At 45.4% G+C, this 16,657-nt stretch overlaps 1 protein-coding gene across 2 annotated transcripts; it reads right to left on the reverse strand.

Moving 5' to 3' along the window:
* Positions 1-286: 286 nt before the first annotated feature.
* On the reverse strand, positions 287-5,922 carry aktip (akt interacting protein). Of its 2 annotated transcripts, none has more exons than XM_070835525.1 (10): positions 5,802-5,922; positions 4,973-5,097; positions 3,790-3,998; positions 3,597-3,661; positions 3,410-3,510; positions 3,029-3,117; positions 2,763-2,861; positions 2,335-2,442; positions 2,156-2,216; positions 287-1,667 (listed from the first exon to the last, which is right to left on the reverse strand). In XM_070835525.1, the coding sequence occupies exons 2-10, from the start codon at positions 5,018-5,020 to the stop codon at positions 1,560-1,562; spliced, it is 888 nt and encodes a 295-aa protein (XP_070691626.1). In that variant the 5' UTR covers positions 5,021-5,097; positions 5,802-5,922; the 3' UTR covers positions 287-1,559. The 2 variants fall into 2 exon arrangements, with proteins under 2 accessions (XP_070691626.1, XP_070691618.1); XM_070835517.1 differs by having other exon boundaries at positions 3,790-4,001.
* Positions 5,923-16,657: the final 10,735 nt, after the last annotated feature.

Genomic DNA, 16,657 nt, shown 5'->3' on the forward strand with positions numbered 1-16,657 from the left:
ACTAAGGCACAAAGGCAAACGACTGTTAAACTGTACTGTCCTGAGGTCAGGTATTCTGTAGGGACACCTTAATTGATAGATTAACATTATTAGAATAAAGGACCAGCAGAAAATGCACTTGATTAGCAGTTATCTTTAGAGGAGGTGAATGAGGAATAACATGACTGACGGTAGTGACCTCAGATACTGATTCACAGATGCTCCAGTGAAACTTCCCTAAAATCATACTTTAATAGTCCGAGCTGACTATTTCATCTGTGTAAACAAAAGAAATCCACTCCTGGCACAGTTTTTTGATCGTTTTATTGATTTCAGAGAACAGCATTTGAATCTCATGTCACCTTTGCAGGATCGTCTGGAGCAACAGGTCCATGTAGAACACATGAGAACTCCCACGTGTGATGACGCCGACGGCCCGAATGACAGCGAGTGAAGAACGTGGAGGTTGTGTCGCCCTCCACAGCAGCTATAAATACATCTATCAGCTGAGTCACGTCCTTCTGGGGTTTCCACACGTTAAAAACCGTTTCTACATCCTTTGTTTGACAACATTTGCATAATGAAAGTGGGCTGGAAACATTACTTTACAGAGGCAGACGTCTCAGTCGGACACAACAGGACGCTGGACCAAACTCCTTTTGGTGCTGCTCAGGAACTAGTTAGTAACTATTTAACCTTCTTAAAAATACGTCTGATTTTCCTTCAGACCTATAGGAGAATCCTGCTGTAACCTCATGGAAAGAAAGCCGAGAAAACCCAAAACATTCACTTAAAAGAAAAAGAAAAAGAAATCCAAGCATTGATGCAGACACGTCTCTTAAAGTCAAAGCTTAGCACAGCATCCGTTGTTACCACGTCAAACCTTTAATAACCGATGGTACATAAAAACATTCAAAGTTATTTAAAATCAGACAAAATAAAACACATGAGCTCACTTATTTAGCCTCATTAAAACCAGACCTGCCTGCCCCCCTTTAAATATATATTAGGAACTATGTAAGACAACAGTTTACACAGCGGAACAGAAGAAATCATTGTCCAATAAGAAACAAAAATAAAACAGTTGGTGCCGATTGGAGTGGGTGACGGGCCGCGGTGATGGGGGTGTTTCATTCACACAGCTGTCTGACAAACAGTCCTGAGCCAATCTCAGCGCGTGGTGGTGTAGATCATGTGATCCACTGTGCACGCCGTGTGGGCGCAGACTGCTTTGCTCACACCGTTCGGCTCCTTGTGGGACAGAACATTTTATCAGCTTAAAGCCCGACGTGTGCATGGATCCAAAAATCTAAATGAGAAAGCTCTTTGACTGCATCACAGCCTGAATGATGTCGACATCCATTTGTCACGGTCTGTTTACATATGATACACGCTTTGTTTCCTTATTCTAAAGCTGTGCCAGGAGACGCCTACAAAGCTTTTAAAGCTGAGCAATAACGTGGAGATTCAATAGAAAGTCCTCTCCACTCTTTAAAGGATCCAGTTCACATAAACAGCTGAGGCGAGCCAGCGGTGGGGCGTGTGCCTCCCTCTAGTGGCTGCTGAGTGGTACTGCGGGTTCAGCTCTGGGGGGGGCTGTCATCTTTGCTGAAGGGCTGCGTCGATCCTGGCTTCACCCAGGACAACCCCGACACATGCGTCCCCTTGTGGTGATCCTCGGGCCGTCTCTACAGCAACAAAGGCAAGTCAGCAGTTAGAAAACAGGAAGAGCTCGACCAATCACAGCTCACGCTCCGATCTGACCAAACCCTCGGGGCTTTAACTGTGGGGGGGGGTCAGCAGACTGCACTCCTGGCACTCCACCAGGCATTAGAGGATGTTCCTCCGTCTGTAGCTCCACCTAAAGGGTTCTAAAGGCGATCAGGTCACAAACCTAGAACAGATGTGTGATGTATAGAGCCACCACAATGTAGACCAGCATGACTAGCTGCTGGTAACTATGGTCACTGAGGCACTCAGGAAGGGAAGGTTTATGAGAGACCTGAACTACTGCAGTTAAAAGCAATCTGGCGTGTGGCAGCATGTAGTTTCTTCTACACATGTTCATATGGACACCTCTTACAGTTTTGTCTTATTGAATGTGTGTTGCAGAGTCCAGGAAGACGACTGAAGACTACACACACTGATGGTAAGCTTAGGTTGTTGTAAAACTTACTTTGTACGTGAACATCCGCTCTTTTGCTTCCTCGTGAACAGCTGGGTTCCAGGGAGAAAAGCTATGAGTGGAGAAACAGAGTAAGGGAGAGGCTTCAGCTCTTCACACACACACACACACACACAGAGGATTACAGGTCATGTGTCCGAGCAGTGGCGGCTGAGGAACGGTTCACCAACCTTATTGCGTAGGGATCCTCTATCTTGGGCTGGTCAAAAAGATGACTGTTGCATAGTTTTACACTGTCCACCACTTTGCTTTTGAACAAATGAACATCCTTCTCATACCTGAAAGGACAGAAACACTTCATGAACACATCCGAACCTCTGGAGCTCTCCAAAATGGTAGAAGCAATAATAAATGATGTTTCCATCTAATTAATATTATAGTTGAAATATCAACACTCATAAGTAATAGTGGGTGAAGCTTATTAAAGGCTCAGTAACTTGTTTCATTTGAGATTGTTGAAAAAAGCTCAACAACAGAAACATGTTTGAGGAAATATTCTTATTCTTTGGCAGCATCACTCAGCGTTAGAGGGAAGGGGTCACTTGGCTGCTCTCCATATTTAAGATCAGATCTACTGAGAGGAGGCTGAGCCACTCACAGCACCGCGGCCTCAGGGTTCAGGGGCTCCGTGGTGTTGATCTTGTAGAAAATCGTGCGTGCGTACATCAGGACTTGCCAGATGTGGTTGTGATTCCGTCTGCGAGAGCACAAGATAACACGTTCACCACATGTTCAACTTCAACATCTCTGAACCTTCAACAGAATGAGTGTAAGAAAACTAAAGACTTTATATTTTCTTTATACTTAGTGCACAAAATGAATCACGTGGTTTACACAGGACGGCTAATTCAGCAGAGAGAATACCTCCATTTGGTGAAAGCTCTCCTGACATCGAGCTCTCCAGACACCGGGTCAACGAGAGGGTGGAAGACGGGCATGTCGAAGACTAATTTCTGAAATTAAGCACGATCAACAGTTGCTCATCATGAGTCCTACTTTTTTTAATCCATAGACACATTCTCCTAAAACAAATGTGTAATTCAGCAGTTTAAAATAGGACTCTGAACACATTCCCACATATTCCATGATAAACATCTTTTTTCCTAAACCTTTCCTGACCTGGGGAGATAAAAACAAAATGAAGAACCACGACCTTACTGCCAGCAGAAATACTGTGTGACTGGATGCATGCTAGAAAATACACCTCAAAATCCAAAACTCGTTGCATGAGTATAGTCTACTTACAGGACAATCTCCATCTGGATAGTTATCTGGGATGTACACGGTGAATTTGAAGACTCCATCCTGGTACAAGCCGTGTCTGATGAATATGACCCCAAACCACACTAAACAGCAGGAGACACGAGGTCAGTTCAGGTTTTATATGTGGATACATCAAACATGTATGGACTTAAAAAAAGAGGATCCTTACTTAGTGCTGATTTGTAGGACGGCTGGACATAAATTCCAGGGAGTTTCTGCTTAATCACCAGTGTGCTGCAGAAGTTAGATCAATACAAAATGAAGACAAACATTTTAACACCAACATCAAGTATAAAACTTAGATAGACAATTTAGGTGCCAAGAAAAATACTCTATAATTGTGATACTGGCCTAATACTTACAACTCAGCCAGAAGAGAGTACTCCAGGTAGAAGGGGCCATAGGAGGCATGTGTGCCGTTGGCTGACTGGGCCGGGGCGCCCGTCGATGCAGGCTTGGTGATGGGGGCTGCATTCTTAGGAATGGGTGGAAGCTGCTTTTTGCCAAAGGGCAGCCGGGCTGGGCTGGCTCTCTGCTCCCCGTGCCCGCTCTGTTCCTCGTTGTCAGGTCTCTGCTGTTTAGTGGAGCAAAAACAGCATGAATATCACCATGTCAGCTGTAAAAAAAAAAAAGCCTACTTGTGTGAAAATCAGGCCGTCAGAAATCCTTGAGAGGGGAAGAGAGAAGGCTACTGGTTGAGCCATTATGTGCGGTGTAAGTGTAGACCGGCGGCCCAGAGTGGTGACTGTATCTGTGACCAACTTCTCTGGTTACACTGACCATCTGGTTTGCAGCTCATCAGGAAGCAGAGTGTAGACAACAGCAGGCACTTTCAGGTGCAGCCATCATTGCATCTTAATGATGCAATCTGAGTAGTTACACCCCAGCGTCAGTGTACACACCGAGCACACAGCAGCAGCAGGACGCCAGCAATGCATCGGGGAGCCGTGACGGGCACTGCTGAGGATGAACACTGCGACAAATATGCCAGGAATGCTCGCAGCGAATAGAGCGCCGATCTCTGAGCAGATCTCACTGAAGTCAGACTGTTTCTGAAGTGTTTCTCTGACTAAGCTCCGTCTCCTCCTACCTCACCAGGGTTGCACCAGCATGCTATAATTTAGTTCCCCTCCCCTTTGTCGGTGGAAATTCAGTCTAGTAAAAGCCAACAGTAATAAGCTCCTGACACAAGTAACACTTAATACTATTCTAAGATAAGGAAGTTATTTGCCATTTTCAGGCATACATTTATACTTGATTTGACAAAATAAGCCAATCCCAAGAGAGAATTTAGTAGGCGACTCCTCCCTCAACTTGAGTTTACCCATCCAGTTAACCCAGATTCCTGGCAAAAGAATACCAGCTGTTGTCAAGACTTTGAAAAAGCTTTTATGTTCGGCACAGACAGTCCACAGACTTGCACTGAGATCTTAAACAAGCGCTTAGTTATTCTGTGTCTTTACTTTTGGTTGGTGTCTCTTGCTTCCCCACACAAAGAGCTGAGTGTTAAAACACACTGTGGTTCAATGTGTTTATTGACTTCACCTTACGACTTGTGTTGGCAGACATGCTCCAGAAGGGGTTTAGGTTCATTACTCATTCAGAGGCTCAGATTGGTGTCCCTCTTCTCATGTAGGTCCCAGGACAGGTGCCGTGGGGGCCATCCGCTGCTGTGGTGGGAAGAGGACACGTGAGACAACCACAGACAACTTGTCAACACACAACCGGGTATTTAATACTGATCTCATGTCATCTAGCCAACACTACTTGTCAATGCAACCTGGCAGTGCACACTGTGATGTCTGAGTGCTGACACAGCGCTCACCAGGTGGGGAACATTAGCAAAATCCAAAATGAGGGATTGTTTGGGAAAACGTTAGCTTAGCTTCGTGCTAATGTGGCTGTTTCGTGGAGCATGCTAACTGCTGTACTGCTGCCGAAGTCCACAAAGTCCGCTGCGTAATAAATGAACGCTGTCAGGGTAGATATTCCTGTTTTAATCTCCACTATATTTGATATTAATGCCGTGTTGTTGCTGACAGTGTATCAAGTTAAGTGTCACTCGCCACAACTTAAGGATTGTTTGCTAACGCTGCGTTAGCAAACGTCATGAAGCTGCGTTTGGTGCACCAGCTGGTTAAACCCAGTCAATTTTAGCTGACAGCCGCAAATCTGACTAAATACTCTTTCCACGCGTAAGACTAGTTAAGACTAGTTAATTAATGTACGTTAATGTCCACACACTGACGTTGTCTCATCTGCTTTACGTTGTCTGTAGCATTAGCTTACCAGGCTACATTTGGCTTGGCTAACAACTTGACTGTTCCGTTAATTTTAGCGGGTGAACTTCAGAAACCTTAGCGACACAACTCACCGTGTATACTAGAGAGCTGTAAAAGACGATTTGGCAGAGATGTTAACGTGTGTCTCGGCTCAGGTTTCAGGGAATCGGCTCAGCTGCTCGCCAGTCCTCTGGATGTCATCCCGGCTAACTAGCTAACGGCGGTTAGCTAAATAATTTGACAGACACAGAAGCCGGAGTTCAACCTAACATGACGAGGGGCGTTTCTTTGGATGATTCCGGGCTGTGATTGGTCAATGGGGTGGACGTCCTCGTCGTTGATTTGCTGGCGCCTCTGTCATGTGAAATGGAGAACGTACCTCAGAGACAGAAGAGCTGTCAATCAAACGGTGAGTACAGCTGCCCTATATAAGTGTTGACAAGGAAAGGAAAGACAGACTGCATGCTGTCACATCCACCTATCTCATGTATATTAAGCCTCCTGCATTTATTCTTGCATCTTTGCACTCTGCACAGAAAATACTAACATTTCCATCGCTGGTGTATACATTTACATTCTGTCTGTGCACAGTAGTCACATGTTAAGTTGCCTCTGCTCGGCTTTGTTGGTCTTGTTTTTAGCTGCAGGTTTCTCCTTCATTGAGAGCAATGGAGGAACCAGTCACTTGTATGTGCACACATCCACGGCTAATAAGGCTGAGTCTGATACAGACCTTTTCACACCAGACATTTTGACTCGTCCTAGTAGGAAAAGCACCGGTGACCTGGTTTAGTGTCACAGTGAGTCATCAACAGGACAACAGTTTTTAATGTTAGTCGCTCCACTTTCCCACAATGACATGCCAAGATGTGACTGAGAAGAAGCTCTGCTGCTTATCGTCTCTCACCTTGTCGTGCTCACCGTGTTTTAATGAGCCGGCTTACAAAAGCAATAACTCAAAGCCTGCACTCATGTCTAGTTTTTAATGTCCAAAAATATTGAGCCATTTCTTTCAAACGTGGGAAGGGTTATTGTTTGAAATATTTCACTTTTTATCATCCGTATTAAAGGTTGAATAAATCCACAGATTAAAACGCTCACCTGCGTGTTAAAGTGAACTTTCTTTTATGAAAACTCTTATAGGAGCTGGATGTGTCTGTGAAAACATAGCCATTGAAGATGTAGAATAATATTAATAAGAGCCCTCTAGAGGTTAAAAAGTGTGTTCTCACAGTCTGTCCGGTCCGTGTGTCTGTTTCTATCCTCCGTACTGCCTGTTCACTTTTCCCAAAAGCACTTCAGGGCACTTTGACAAGCATGAAAATAAAACACTCTTCTTTTCTATCGCCTTCGTTTTAATCTCGCGGTGTGGTGCACAGCAAAAGTCCCTTGAGGGTAAAATGCATCCAAGCCATCTGTGGCACACGTTTCTTTAGTTTTGACCACGCTTCATTGGCAGTTCATTCTGCTGATTGATTGATTTCCTAACAATTACCCCTAATTATTTTTCTGGGTGAGGAAAAAAAAAAACTAATTTAATGCATGGGTGACTGCATTAATTGGGAGAAATGACATTGTCCAGGTTTCAGAGTAAATACAAATTATTGACTCCATTATTGTTATCTGATTGTATATTGTCCCAAGTACACTTCACTGACAAAGGTAATTAGTGTCCTGCTTCTTTATTGGGGCAGCCAACAGTGCAAGGTCACCATGACTGTTTTGACACGTACAAATCAAAGACCACCTCAGAACTAATAAGTTTGTTCAGCTCTGCCTCCATCGACATTGAGATGAACTGTCTGACACAAACAAGGGTGCAAACACCGACACCGTTGCTTCTGTAATGAGTTTTCTGTCTTTGCCATTGATTCTTTATCTAATCAGCTATCGTGACCTTGTTTGGTCAAACAAATATACTAATGAATGTAATTAAAGAGGGTGATTAGATTAGCCAATTGATTATGTGACCCACCACAGCTGAATTTTCTTTAATACTTTCAAAGTAAACATTTTTCTGGAGTTTGTTTATCCGTGGGGGAGAGGGGCGGGGGGCAAATAACAAATACCCTTTGCACCACCCGATCTACTGCAGCTGAAACGGTTAGTCGATTAATCAATTAGTGAGCAGAACATTAATTGTTTGATTTACTTTTCAAGCAGAAACGGCAAAAAAAAAAACCCAATTCTGGTTCCAGCTCCTTAATTATGAGGTTTTCCTTTGTTTGGTTGAATATATTTTGGTTTTGAGCAAAGAAGACGTCATTTTGAGCTCCTGGAAACACTGATTCTGACACTTATTGATAATAATTAATTCTAATAATCGATTAATTGCCAATGAAAATCATCGTTGGTGGCGGCTCTATTGTTAGCGAGCATCATCTATTTGCCGTGTCCGTCAGTGGTGCGAAGGGATTGTTCCTGTCTGAAAGATTTATTATGTCGAGGTTCCACACGCACCGGCATCAGATGAAATATGTTCCCTTCTGTCAGTCCATTTCTTCAGAGAGTTTTAGGCCCACTGACTCAGATCGACAATTTGGTTTAAATGACAGTAAAGAATTATTATTGGCAGTCCCTGGCGAAACCAGGCTCGACGGCGCAGACAGAAAAAAGTGAAAAAAGATGACTCCATGTCCAGATAATGTGTAATAACAATGTTAGTTTGAATAAAGAAGGCCAAATCTAGATTCAAATGTAATATTCATTTTAGAAATATGAACAACGGGGGACTAAAGGTTAGAAAAACACCAGCCACATCCTTCATAGAGCAATAGTAGTTCCTTATCCCTCAGGCTGTGGCCTGGCTAAAACCTCAGTGCTGCAATTATTTGCTGTAATGACTGCAGTTGAAATAAGCCCGGAGATTTTATTAAACCAAATGAGAGAATCATGTGTGTATTATCACCCTGTGATTGACAGTGACAAGTGTTGGGCAGGCTCGGATGTGAGCATGATGAAGAAGCTCTCGGCAAAGCTCTCGATAATGTTACCCCTGATAAAGTTGCCTGGAAAACCTCAGCCAACAAATGGAGAGGGAAAGCTCCACGCATATTAATTCCAATTGTCAGATCCCTCCAGTGTTTGTGTGTGGGGGGGCAGGTAGGGGGGTAATCTGGCAGACAGTCCCGGCTGCCCCTCCATTCACTGAGTGGCATTTTACACAACTAATGAAAAAGAAATCCATTGTGCTGATCATATGCATAGATTTCACTCTATAATAACGATGAAATAGAAATATTCATAATAAAAGTAAAGGTCACTCGCTCCTGCAGCTAAGCTTCCTAAGCTGCAATCTTTGCAAGAGCAGTTGTCAGGTTACAGCGATAAAATAAGAGAAGGAGAGAAGCGTTAGGTTTTAACCCTGCAGAGGCCAAGAGGTGAGACACGGCAGCCAAACTGCTGCTAAAGCCGCAGCTCCTCGGCCACGTGTTCGTCTTCCTCCGCCACCAAACCGTACAGATGTCAGTCCAACGGAGGATCCAACAGGTCAGCCTCCTCCGGCGCCCGCTGGGGAGGCCAGAGGTCGGTCACGCAGGGGTGATTTACATACTGTAGTCCTCTCTCTGACACAGTGCTGTGTTCTTCAGGGATTTGTCGAGTGTAGTTAATAAAATACATGGAAATATGAACGCCCGCCGCTACCTGCTGCAGCGCTCCCATCCCGCCTGCGTCTGTATGTGGGTCACCTGCACTTCTTCAGGCAGGGTCGGAGACAGGCCCCCTGAAGGACATCCACAGCATTATTATTGCCCGCCTCGACGTCCGCACTGAGCCCCGTCTTCATATGCATCACACATTGGCATTTATTAGTGCCATGCACTAAGTACAGGCCATGTTATTGAATTTGAATATCAGCTCCTAGCCACATTGGCAGGCCCTGGAAGTATATTATCATAAGATGAAGCAATCTCATTTAATAACACCCAAACTAATAAAAGGAGAGCAGATTGGAAATTAAATTTATGAATATTGCTTGGCAGCAGGAGTGATCCAAAAAAGCCCAGCTCGGTCTGTCAGATGCAGATATTTCTCTCGCTGTAAGCTCAGGTGCTGGAGAAATCTCCCACCGTCTCCCCATGAGTATCACCTTGGAGAAGCAGCAGGTATGTTTCGGCCCCGTTGTGCCCGTCGTCATTCAAAAGTAGAAGCTTCGGGCAACTTTAGTCTAACTAGACAGAAACGTGTCGCTGGAAAATAAAGCAGCCATGGTGTGATTACTGTGTGGTGTGGTTATGGTGTCCAGTCGGTCACACGGAGCTACGCTCGCCAGTCAGCGCCAGTCAAACTCATTTACTGATATTTAATTTACAACCTGGGTTAACTATTGTGCCTCAGATGTCAGATGCATTGATGTGAACTTAAACTGGGACGCAGACGACAGGTCGTAAAACCAGCACGGTTGGACAGTCTTTTAATCTAGAAAGTGAACCCCAGGTTGTGTGTTTGCTGCGTCAGAATAAACTGGCGTGCAGCCACCCGACCGGAGCGTGTGTGTGTGTGTGACCGCACTCTGCACAGGCACGAGGACGTTAACCTGCAGGCTGCTAACGCTGCTAGCCGCACTCTGCTAACCAGCATGACATCTTTTATGGCCCCAATCCAAAGACGCCTCTTGGTCTGAAAAGACAACACATCCTGGCTGTGAATGACCGCAGACTGAGAGGAAAAAAGACATTTCTGATCCATCGACAGAGAAATGAGCTGCTAAACACATCATCACAGGATGGAGCTGTGATAACTGAGGCCTTATTGGGCTGCATGTGTGAGCTCAGCCTTTGTTTAGCATCGACGATGATGCTGCTCTGCTCTAGTGATCATCACCCCCCCCCCATTAAACTGAAGATGTACATCCTCTGGGTGCAGCAGGAAAAGCTGGTGACAAAATATAAAAAATGTAACTGGCCCCCACTTGAAAAGCCGTGTTTTTTCCTACAGTCTTGAAACACTGGCTCTCTGAGGTGGCGCTCATCCAACAGCAGTCATATCAGTCTGTGCCAGAGCTCAGCAGCTCGAATTATGGGATGCCACTTCTTCACTTTACTGAGTCCGCTTCACACGAGACCGTAATTTTCCCTCTTGTGTCGTTGATGGACAACATTCTGTCGGTCAGTGTTTCACCGGTGTGTGTGTGTGTGTGTGTGCGGCAGCCAAGACACCCGACAGGCCCGGTCCATCTGTGTGTAAATGTTGACTCCCGGAGGAGCAGTGACTGTCACTCACGGCCCGGCCGCTGCAGTGCCAGGCATTGATCGCTACATATATCTTGCTCTGTACTTCGCAAACCTTCATCAACAGATGCAGCTGCAGAATTGATTAGCAGCAAGTCAATGACCAAATCTCTTTGGAAACATTTTTATTTATGTGTGTGTTTATGTGGATAGCTTAGAGGGCCATTAGTGGGATTACCTTTGAGGCTTGGCTGAACAACAGATGTTCAAGGACGACTCAATCAATTTGACTTACAAGAGGCTGCAGTTGCCGGAAACCAGCGATAAGTCTGTGAGGGGGGAACGAGGGGTTAAATAAAAACAGTTTGCTGTGGTAATACACCGGTTCAGCAGGAGAGGCTCACAGTCGGCCCATTATTTAGAGTGAGATCACCGACGGGGTCTCTGAGACGAGAACACACACTTAATGGAGTGAAATCCTCTCAAAACGTGGTGCTGCTGTTTCCACCGCTGTCAGCGATAAGCCCATTTAAGTTATTACTGAAAGTCAGCCTGCGTTTGTTTTTACTGGAGGAAACTAATTCTGAGGAATCACACGTCATATTTATGTGCCGGGCTAAAAATCCTCAATCACGTAGCTGAGACAAAGTTAGTTTGGCCAGTTAATATAACGGGAGCGTACAGCACGCACAGAACACGCTTATTAAATGGACCTCAGCCCGAGCAAACATGTCCAGGGTAGAAGGGAAACACTTCCAATACGAGCAGCGCCCGGAGAGGCCCCCTTTAATTTGTGCAGAGTGGTGCATTCAATTATACAAGCATCTACATTGGATTCAAATTAATGTCTGATATGGATATTTTTATTATATTCAAATAATCTCAATTCAGCACAAAATGTATTATTTCTCGGAGAAGATCGTGTTCTTTCATTCTTTTCAATTTACCCGTTCCTCTCATGAATCACATGGCGACTATTTGTGTTGCAGAGGCTCACGATCTGCCTTTCAAGTCCATGCTTATGCTTGCTTATCTGCAAACTTATTAAAATTAAGTCGGAACACAAAATGGTATTTAAAAAGTTTAAGTGAAACAATTTGCATTGGGAGTGTGTGAAAATGCTAATGCACTCTTTCACTAAGCCTCACAATCACCGTCATCCATTTCCAGCTCTGATTGTTTTCCACATGGATGCCTTCATTCATTATTGCAAAATTATAAACATAAAGAAGATCTCTGTATTAATATTTCTGCTTTTTGTAAAAGCTCAATCAACCATAATGTTCTAATTTTTTCTCTGTGAACCTCATTTTATATTATCTCACTACTCAAGGAATGGATGTCCCAAAAGGGATTTATTTCATTTATCAGGATTATTGAATTAAATTAAACGAGACACTTACCGCCAGCCGAACAGAGGTACCTTATCCACTTAAAAGGTAGGCCTGCTCTTCACTGCTATTTAGGCAAACACATTAGGCAGCAAATGCCTTTTGTTGGCTGAGCCCAGGTTACTGCATAATTCATTTGTTCATTAAGGAAGAGCACTGAAAGTGCTTGAGGTAAGTGGAAAAGGTCATGTATTGAATGGATCTTTAATTAAGCTACTTTACAACCACAGTTACACGGCTGATGACATGTGTGCGTCATGTTTGTTTGTATGTAAGAAAAGACAATAAGTCAGGGAGGAACGATGGAGACGAGCAGGGCCACGCTGATTTGACCCAGTTATTTAAAATCACATGTAACAGCCTCCAGAAGCGTTGTGTGCGTGTGTAATCTGCGTTTGCATGTAGGATAATTTCACCTGCTATATTTTAAGCGTTTAAACTCTTCCGAGGCAGCAGCTGCACGTGTCTGTAATAGAAGGTTTGTGTCAGAAGATGAAACCTGTGTGTCAAACGCGGCCCAGGCAGCCTGGCTGTCGTTCTCGCGTCCGGCAGCAGATGGCAGGCTGTTTCCACTGATCGGCCGCCTCCCCACAGCAGCACATGCTGAACTTCTGCACCCCGCCGCTGTGATGCTGGCTTCCCAGACCTCGCTGCTCTCGCCTGTGAAATGCATTCCCATTAAAAAGGCATTTTTAAAGCCAACACCAGTGCTATAACAATCATCTCCCCGAAGCCAAGCCTCCACACCCGGGAGCTCGGCACTGCCACACAGGCAGACATGTGGCGGCTGCCACAAACAAAGGCCCCGTCCTCTCCTCCCCACTCCTCTTCCCCAAGTCTCCACATGGTTACAGGCCGGCCTGCCAGGGGCAATTACACCCACAGCCCAGTGTGTGAGGTCTCACAGAGACCCCAATCACCGCTAACAAGATCAAGGCTAACTCCCCATCACATGCACAGTATACAAACACACATACACCTGCATGTGTTTGCAGTGTGTCCCTCCTCTCTTCATCCAAACCCCCCCTCCTCTCTCTCTCTCTCTCTCTCTCTCTGGCACCCTCTGAAATCATAACACATTTTGAGTGGCTGTGGAAAGTATATAGCTTTTTTAAGAGCAACAAAAATAACAGGGTGACAATCATGCTGTCAGACGTGGCTGTCTCATTTCACTCTATGTCACCAAGTTCAGAACTTGGTCTTGGTCACGCTGCAGCAGAAACTACATCGACATGTTTCATTGTTCGACATGAAACACGGTCTATTTGGATCACAGTCACACGGCTGGCTGCAACGGAGCAGGCTTCACTTTCAGCCACACTTGCTCATGAAGAATTATTTAAAAACATAACATAATTTTATTTCTTCGCCGTCCTCTAATTGTGGAGCATCTGATGTGTTACCGTGTTTGTCTCTGTGCGGCTCCCTGTAACGAGTACCAACATTAGTTTAAACCCTCAGTTGTGTCACTGTTTCAAACGTGTGGTAGGTGTGTTTTGTCTGAGTCGTTCCACATCAGGCCGGGCCGGTGGGGTGCCCCCGTACCCTGATACAGCCTTCAACACCCACGAGGCCTGAGCGGAGGTTCACATGCCTCCTATGATACCTCCGTGAGAGCCCGCGCTTCATGTCCTCACACCAAGCGCTGATGTGGCAGCTCGCTAAATAATTTGTGCTTCTTTACCGGGGTCATTGGATAGAGAATCTGGCCGCTGAATAATTAATCGAGACACAATCTAAGCAGCCGACTTCTGTTTCCTCCTCGCTGCAGCCAGATTGTCTGACGCTGTCCCCCGCATTCATACCAACTTGCCCGTCTAATTTATCTGGATTGGAACCGCCGTCACAATACGGCTGCAGCCAGACTGGCGTTAGCAGGAGCGTGTCCTGAACATGACCCACGGGATCCCGAAAAAGAAAACCACACACAGCCACAGAATCTATTTTCGCTTTGTGGATAAAAATAAAACAAAAGCCTATTACCGCCACGGCTTTGTTTAGCTACATAATTGCTTTTCATTATTCAGTGCACAGTTGATACCCACAGTGTAGGTTGAAAGAGGCGCAGTTGTTTGAGTGCGGCTGGAAATGAGATCTTTTATTGATACTGCTGTGTCTCAGATCTGATTCTTACAAATGCTGAGTGATAAAACTGGAGCCTGATTGTCTGTCTGTCTCTGTGAATACTAATGCCACTCTTCAGGCTGAGAGATGGGCCGCGGCAGCGCAGAGGTTGGAGGAGCAGACTTGTTACTGAAAGATTCTCCTGTTCCTGCTCAGGACGCCCAAATCTGGGGCAGGCTAAAGGAACAAGTTCTGAAAATCACAACTTTCACTTTAAGGAGTTGTTCAACATTCTGGAAAAATGAGCTCGTTTGCTTTCTGGCAGAGAGCTGGAGGAGGAGACCAGTACCTGTCTGCTTAGCTTAGCTTAGCTTAGCTTAGCTTAGCACAAAGACTGGAAACATGGGGACCAGCTCACTGATTAGCACACTAGCTGAGAGCGGCGATGACCCGACGAAGTTACTGCTCCCACAGAATTTGCCAATTAGACGCTTTGGTTTGAGGACGGACTAAACGAACCAGATGTTGAGCTTTAGAGGCGCTGGTAGTTGGATTTTGTTAGCTAATGACTTGTGTTTCTGGTCTTTGTGCTAAGCTAAGCTAAGCTAAGCTCAGAGGCTGCTGGCTGTAGACGTGTATTTATGTATTTGTGAGATTGGGATCTTTATTCTCATCGAACTCTTTTGCGAAAAGAGCAAATAGGTGTATTTTCCACACCACTGAACTATTACTTGTCTTCTACGGTCCGTCTTTACGTACACCAAATTAGTGAAAGTACGTTGAGTGGTTAAGCACTGAGCATGACTGGCCCCGGGGGGATTCACACCTCCAAATCTGGCAGTTTTAGTGGCATACCGGTGGTATCGTCGTTGGGAAATCAGACACCGACAGCCAGACGAATGTCGGCGAGGATTAGCTCCACTATTTTGGCCCCAGAACCAAGAGTGTGATTCTTGTGTGTGCATTCTTCAGATACTTTCCCATCAGTGCAAACCTCGCTCGCTCCCCGTGCTCATCACCGAGAGCTTCCCACATGTATGTAAATCCTCACGCTCATATTCTCTCCATCCATCTTCACTTGTTTAGCGGAGAAGTGTTGCATGACGAGGGCCGGTACGGCTGGATAACACCCCGGCACAGCTGTCAGGGTCTGCGTCCCTTCACAGCAGGCGTGAGGGGCTCGACTATAAGGCTGAAGCGCAGGGTAAAAAGGACAGTAAGAGACAGAGCTCTTTAAAAAAAAAATACACCGAGACAGGAAGAATGACACTTAGCCCTTAATCATCTCTGTGTCTGCAGGGATCCCCTGTACTTTTGTGTCTATTGCAGATAATGGTCTTTCCCTACTTGACAGCATGTCTTTGCCGAGCCAGAGCTCTGTAACCAATGCTTAAGTGTATCAGGGTGACAAAGCGTTGCTAGATTCGGCGGTGTCACGGCTCATCATGTAGTGACATTGCTGACAGCTGTGGTGTTAAGACAGGGAGGCTGTTGAATGGAGTCAGAATAGATTCTAGTGCAGTAGACCCAACTTCCATAACAATGCCTTCCCCGTGGATCACGCTGCAATATGCAATCCAACAACACCAGCTGTAACCACTGGAAGACAGGGAGGGGAAGTAATGGAAATCTTGGAGTGCAAACCAAAACGCTGCTTCAGTTATTGGAACGCATGGGCGCTTGTGTTTCAGGAGAAAAACCAGAGGCAAAAAGAGAACAAGAATGACAATGTTTTCTGTGGGATAGATCTCTCACGCGCTATAGCGGCTGGCAGGCTGTCCAAGTGTGCTGGCTCCCTCCTCGGGAGAGGTGGGAGGGAAAAGTCCCAGCCATCAGATATAACCGCACCATCTTGAATCTGTCCAATCCCATCAGTCCTCCTCCTCCGTGAGCCTGTCGGAGGAGACGCGTCCCTGCCAGGTCCTCCGCTGGTTTTAAGGGACTTCCTGTTTGTTGAAAACAGTACCGACAAATTGTATAATGACAAATGGTGGCCCAAACATCGTGGGAGCGTGCCGTCTCTGGACCTCAAACTCGGTTGCAACTAATTTTGCTTCAACCCCAAAACAAGCAGAACAACATGACAATGACCAGGCTTTGTCTGTTTCCACGCAAAAATGGTCTCTGAGGTTTGGCTGGATGTGACGGGAACTCTACTCGTAGTTATCCACTTTCCACAGGGCTGTGAACAGTTTTTAGAATAATTGCATTCAACATGACCGAGAAACGCACATTTTATTTTTTTTTTTTACATTTAGGTCATTTGTACACGCTGAGGCTGGAGGCAGAGCACTCAGTTTGGCGCCACAGACGCTGGATTAG

Source organism: Pempheris klunzingeri, chromosome 1, assembly GCF_042242105.1.
Source record: "Pempheris klunzingeri isolate RE-2024b chromosome 1, fPemKlu1.hap1, whole genome shotgun sequence".
Classification (NCBI taxonomy): Eukaryota; Metazoa; Chordata; class Actinopteri; order Acropomatiformes; family Pempheridae; genus Pempheris; species Pempheris klunzingeri.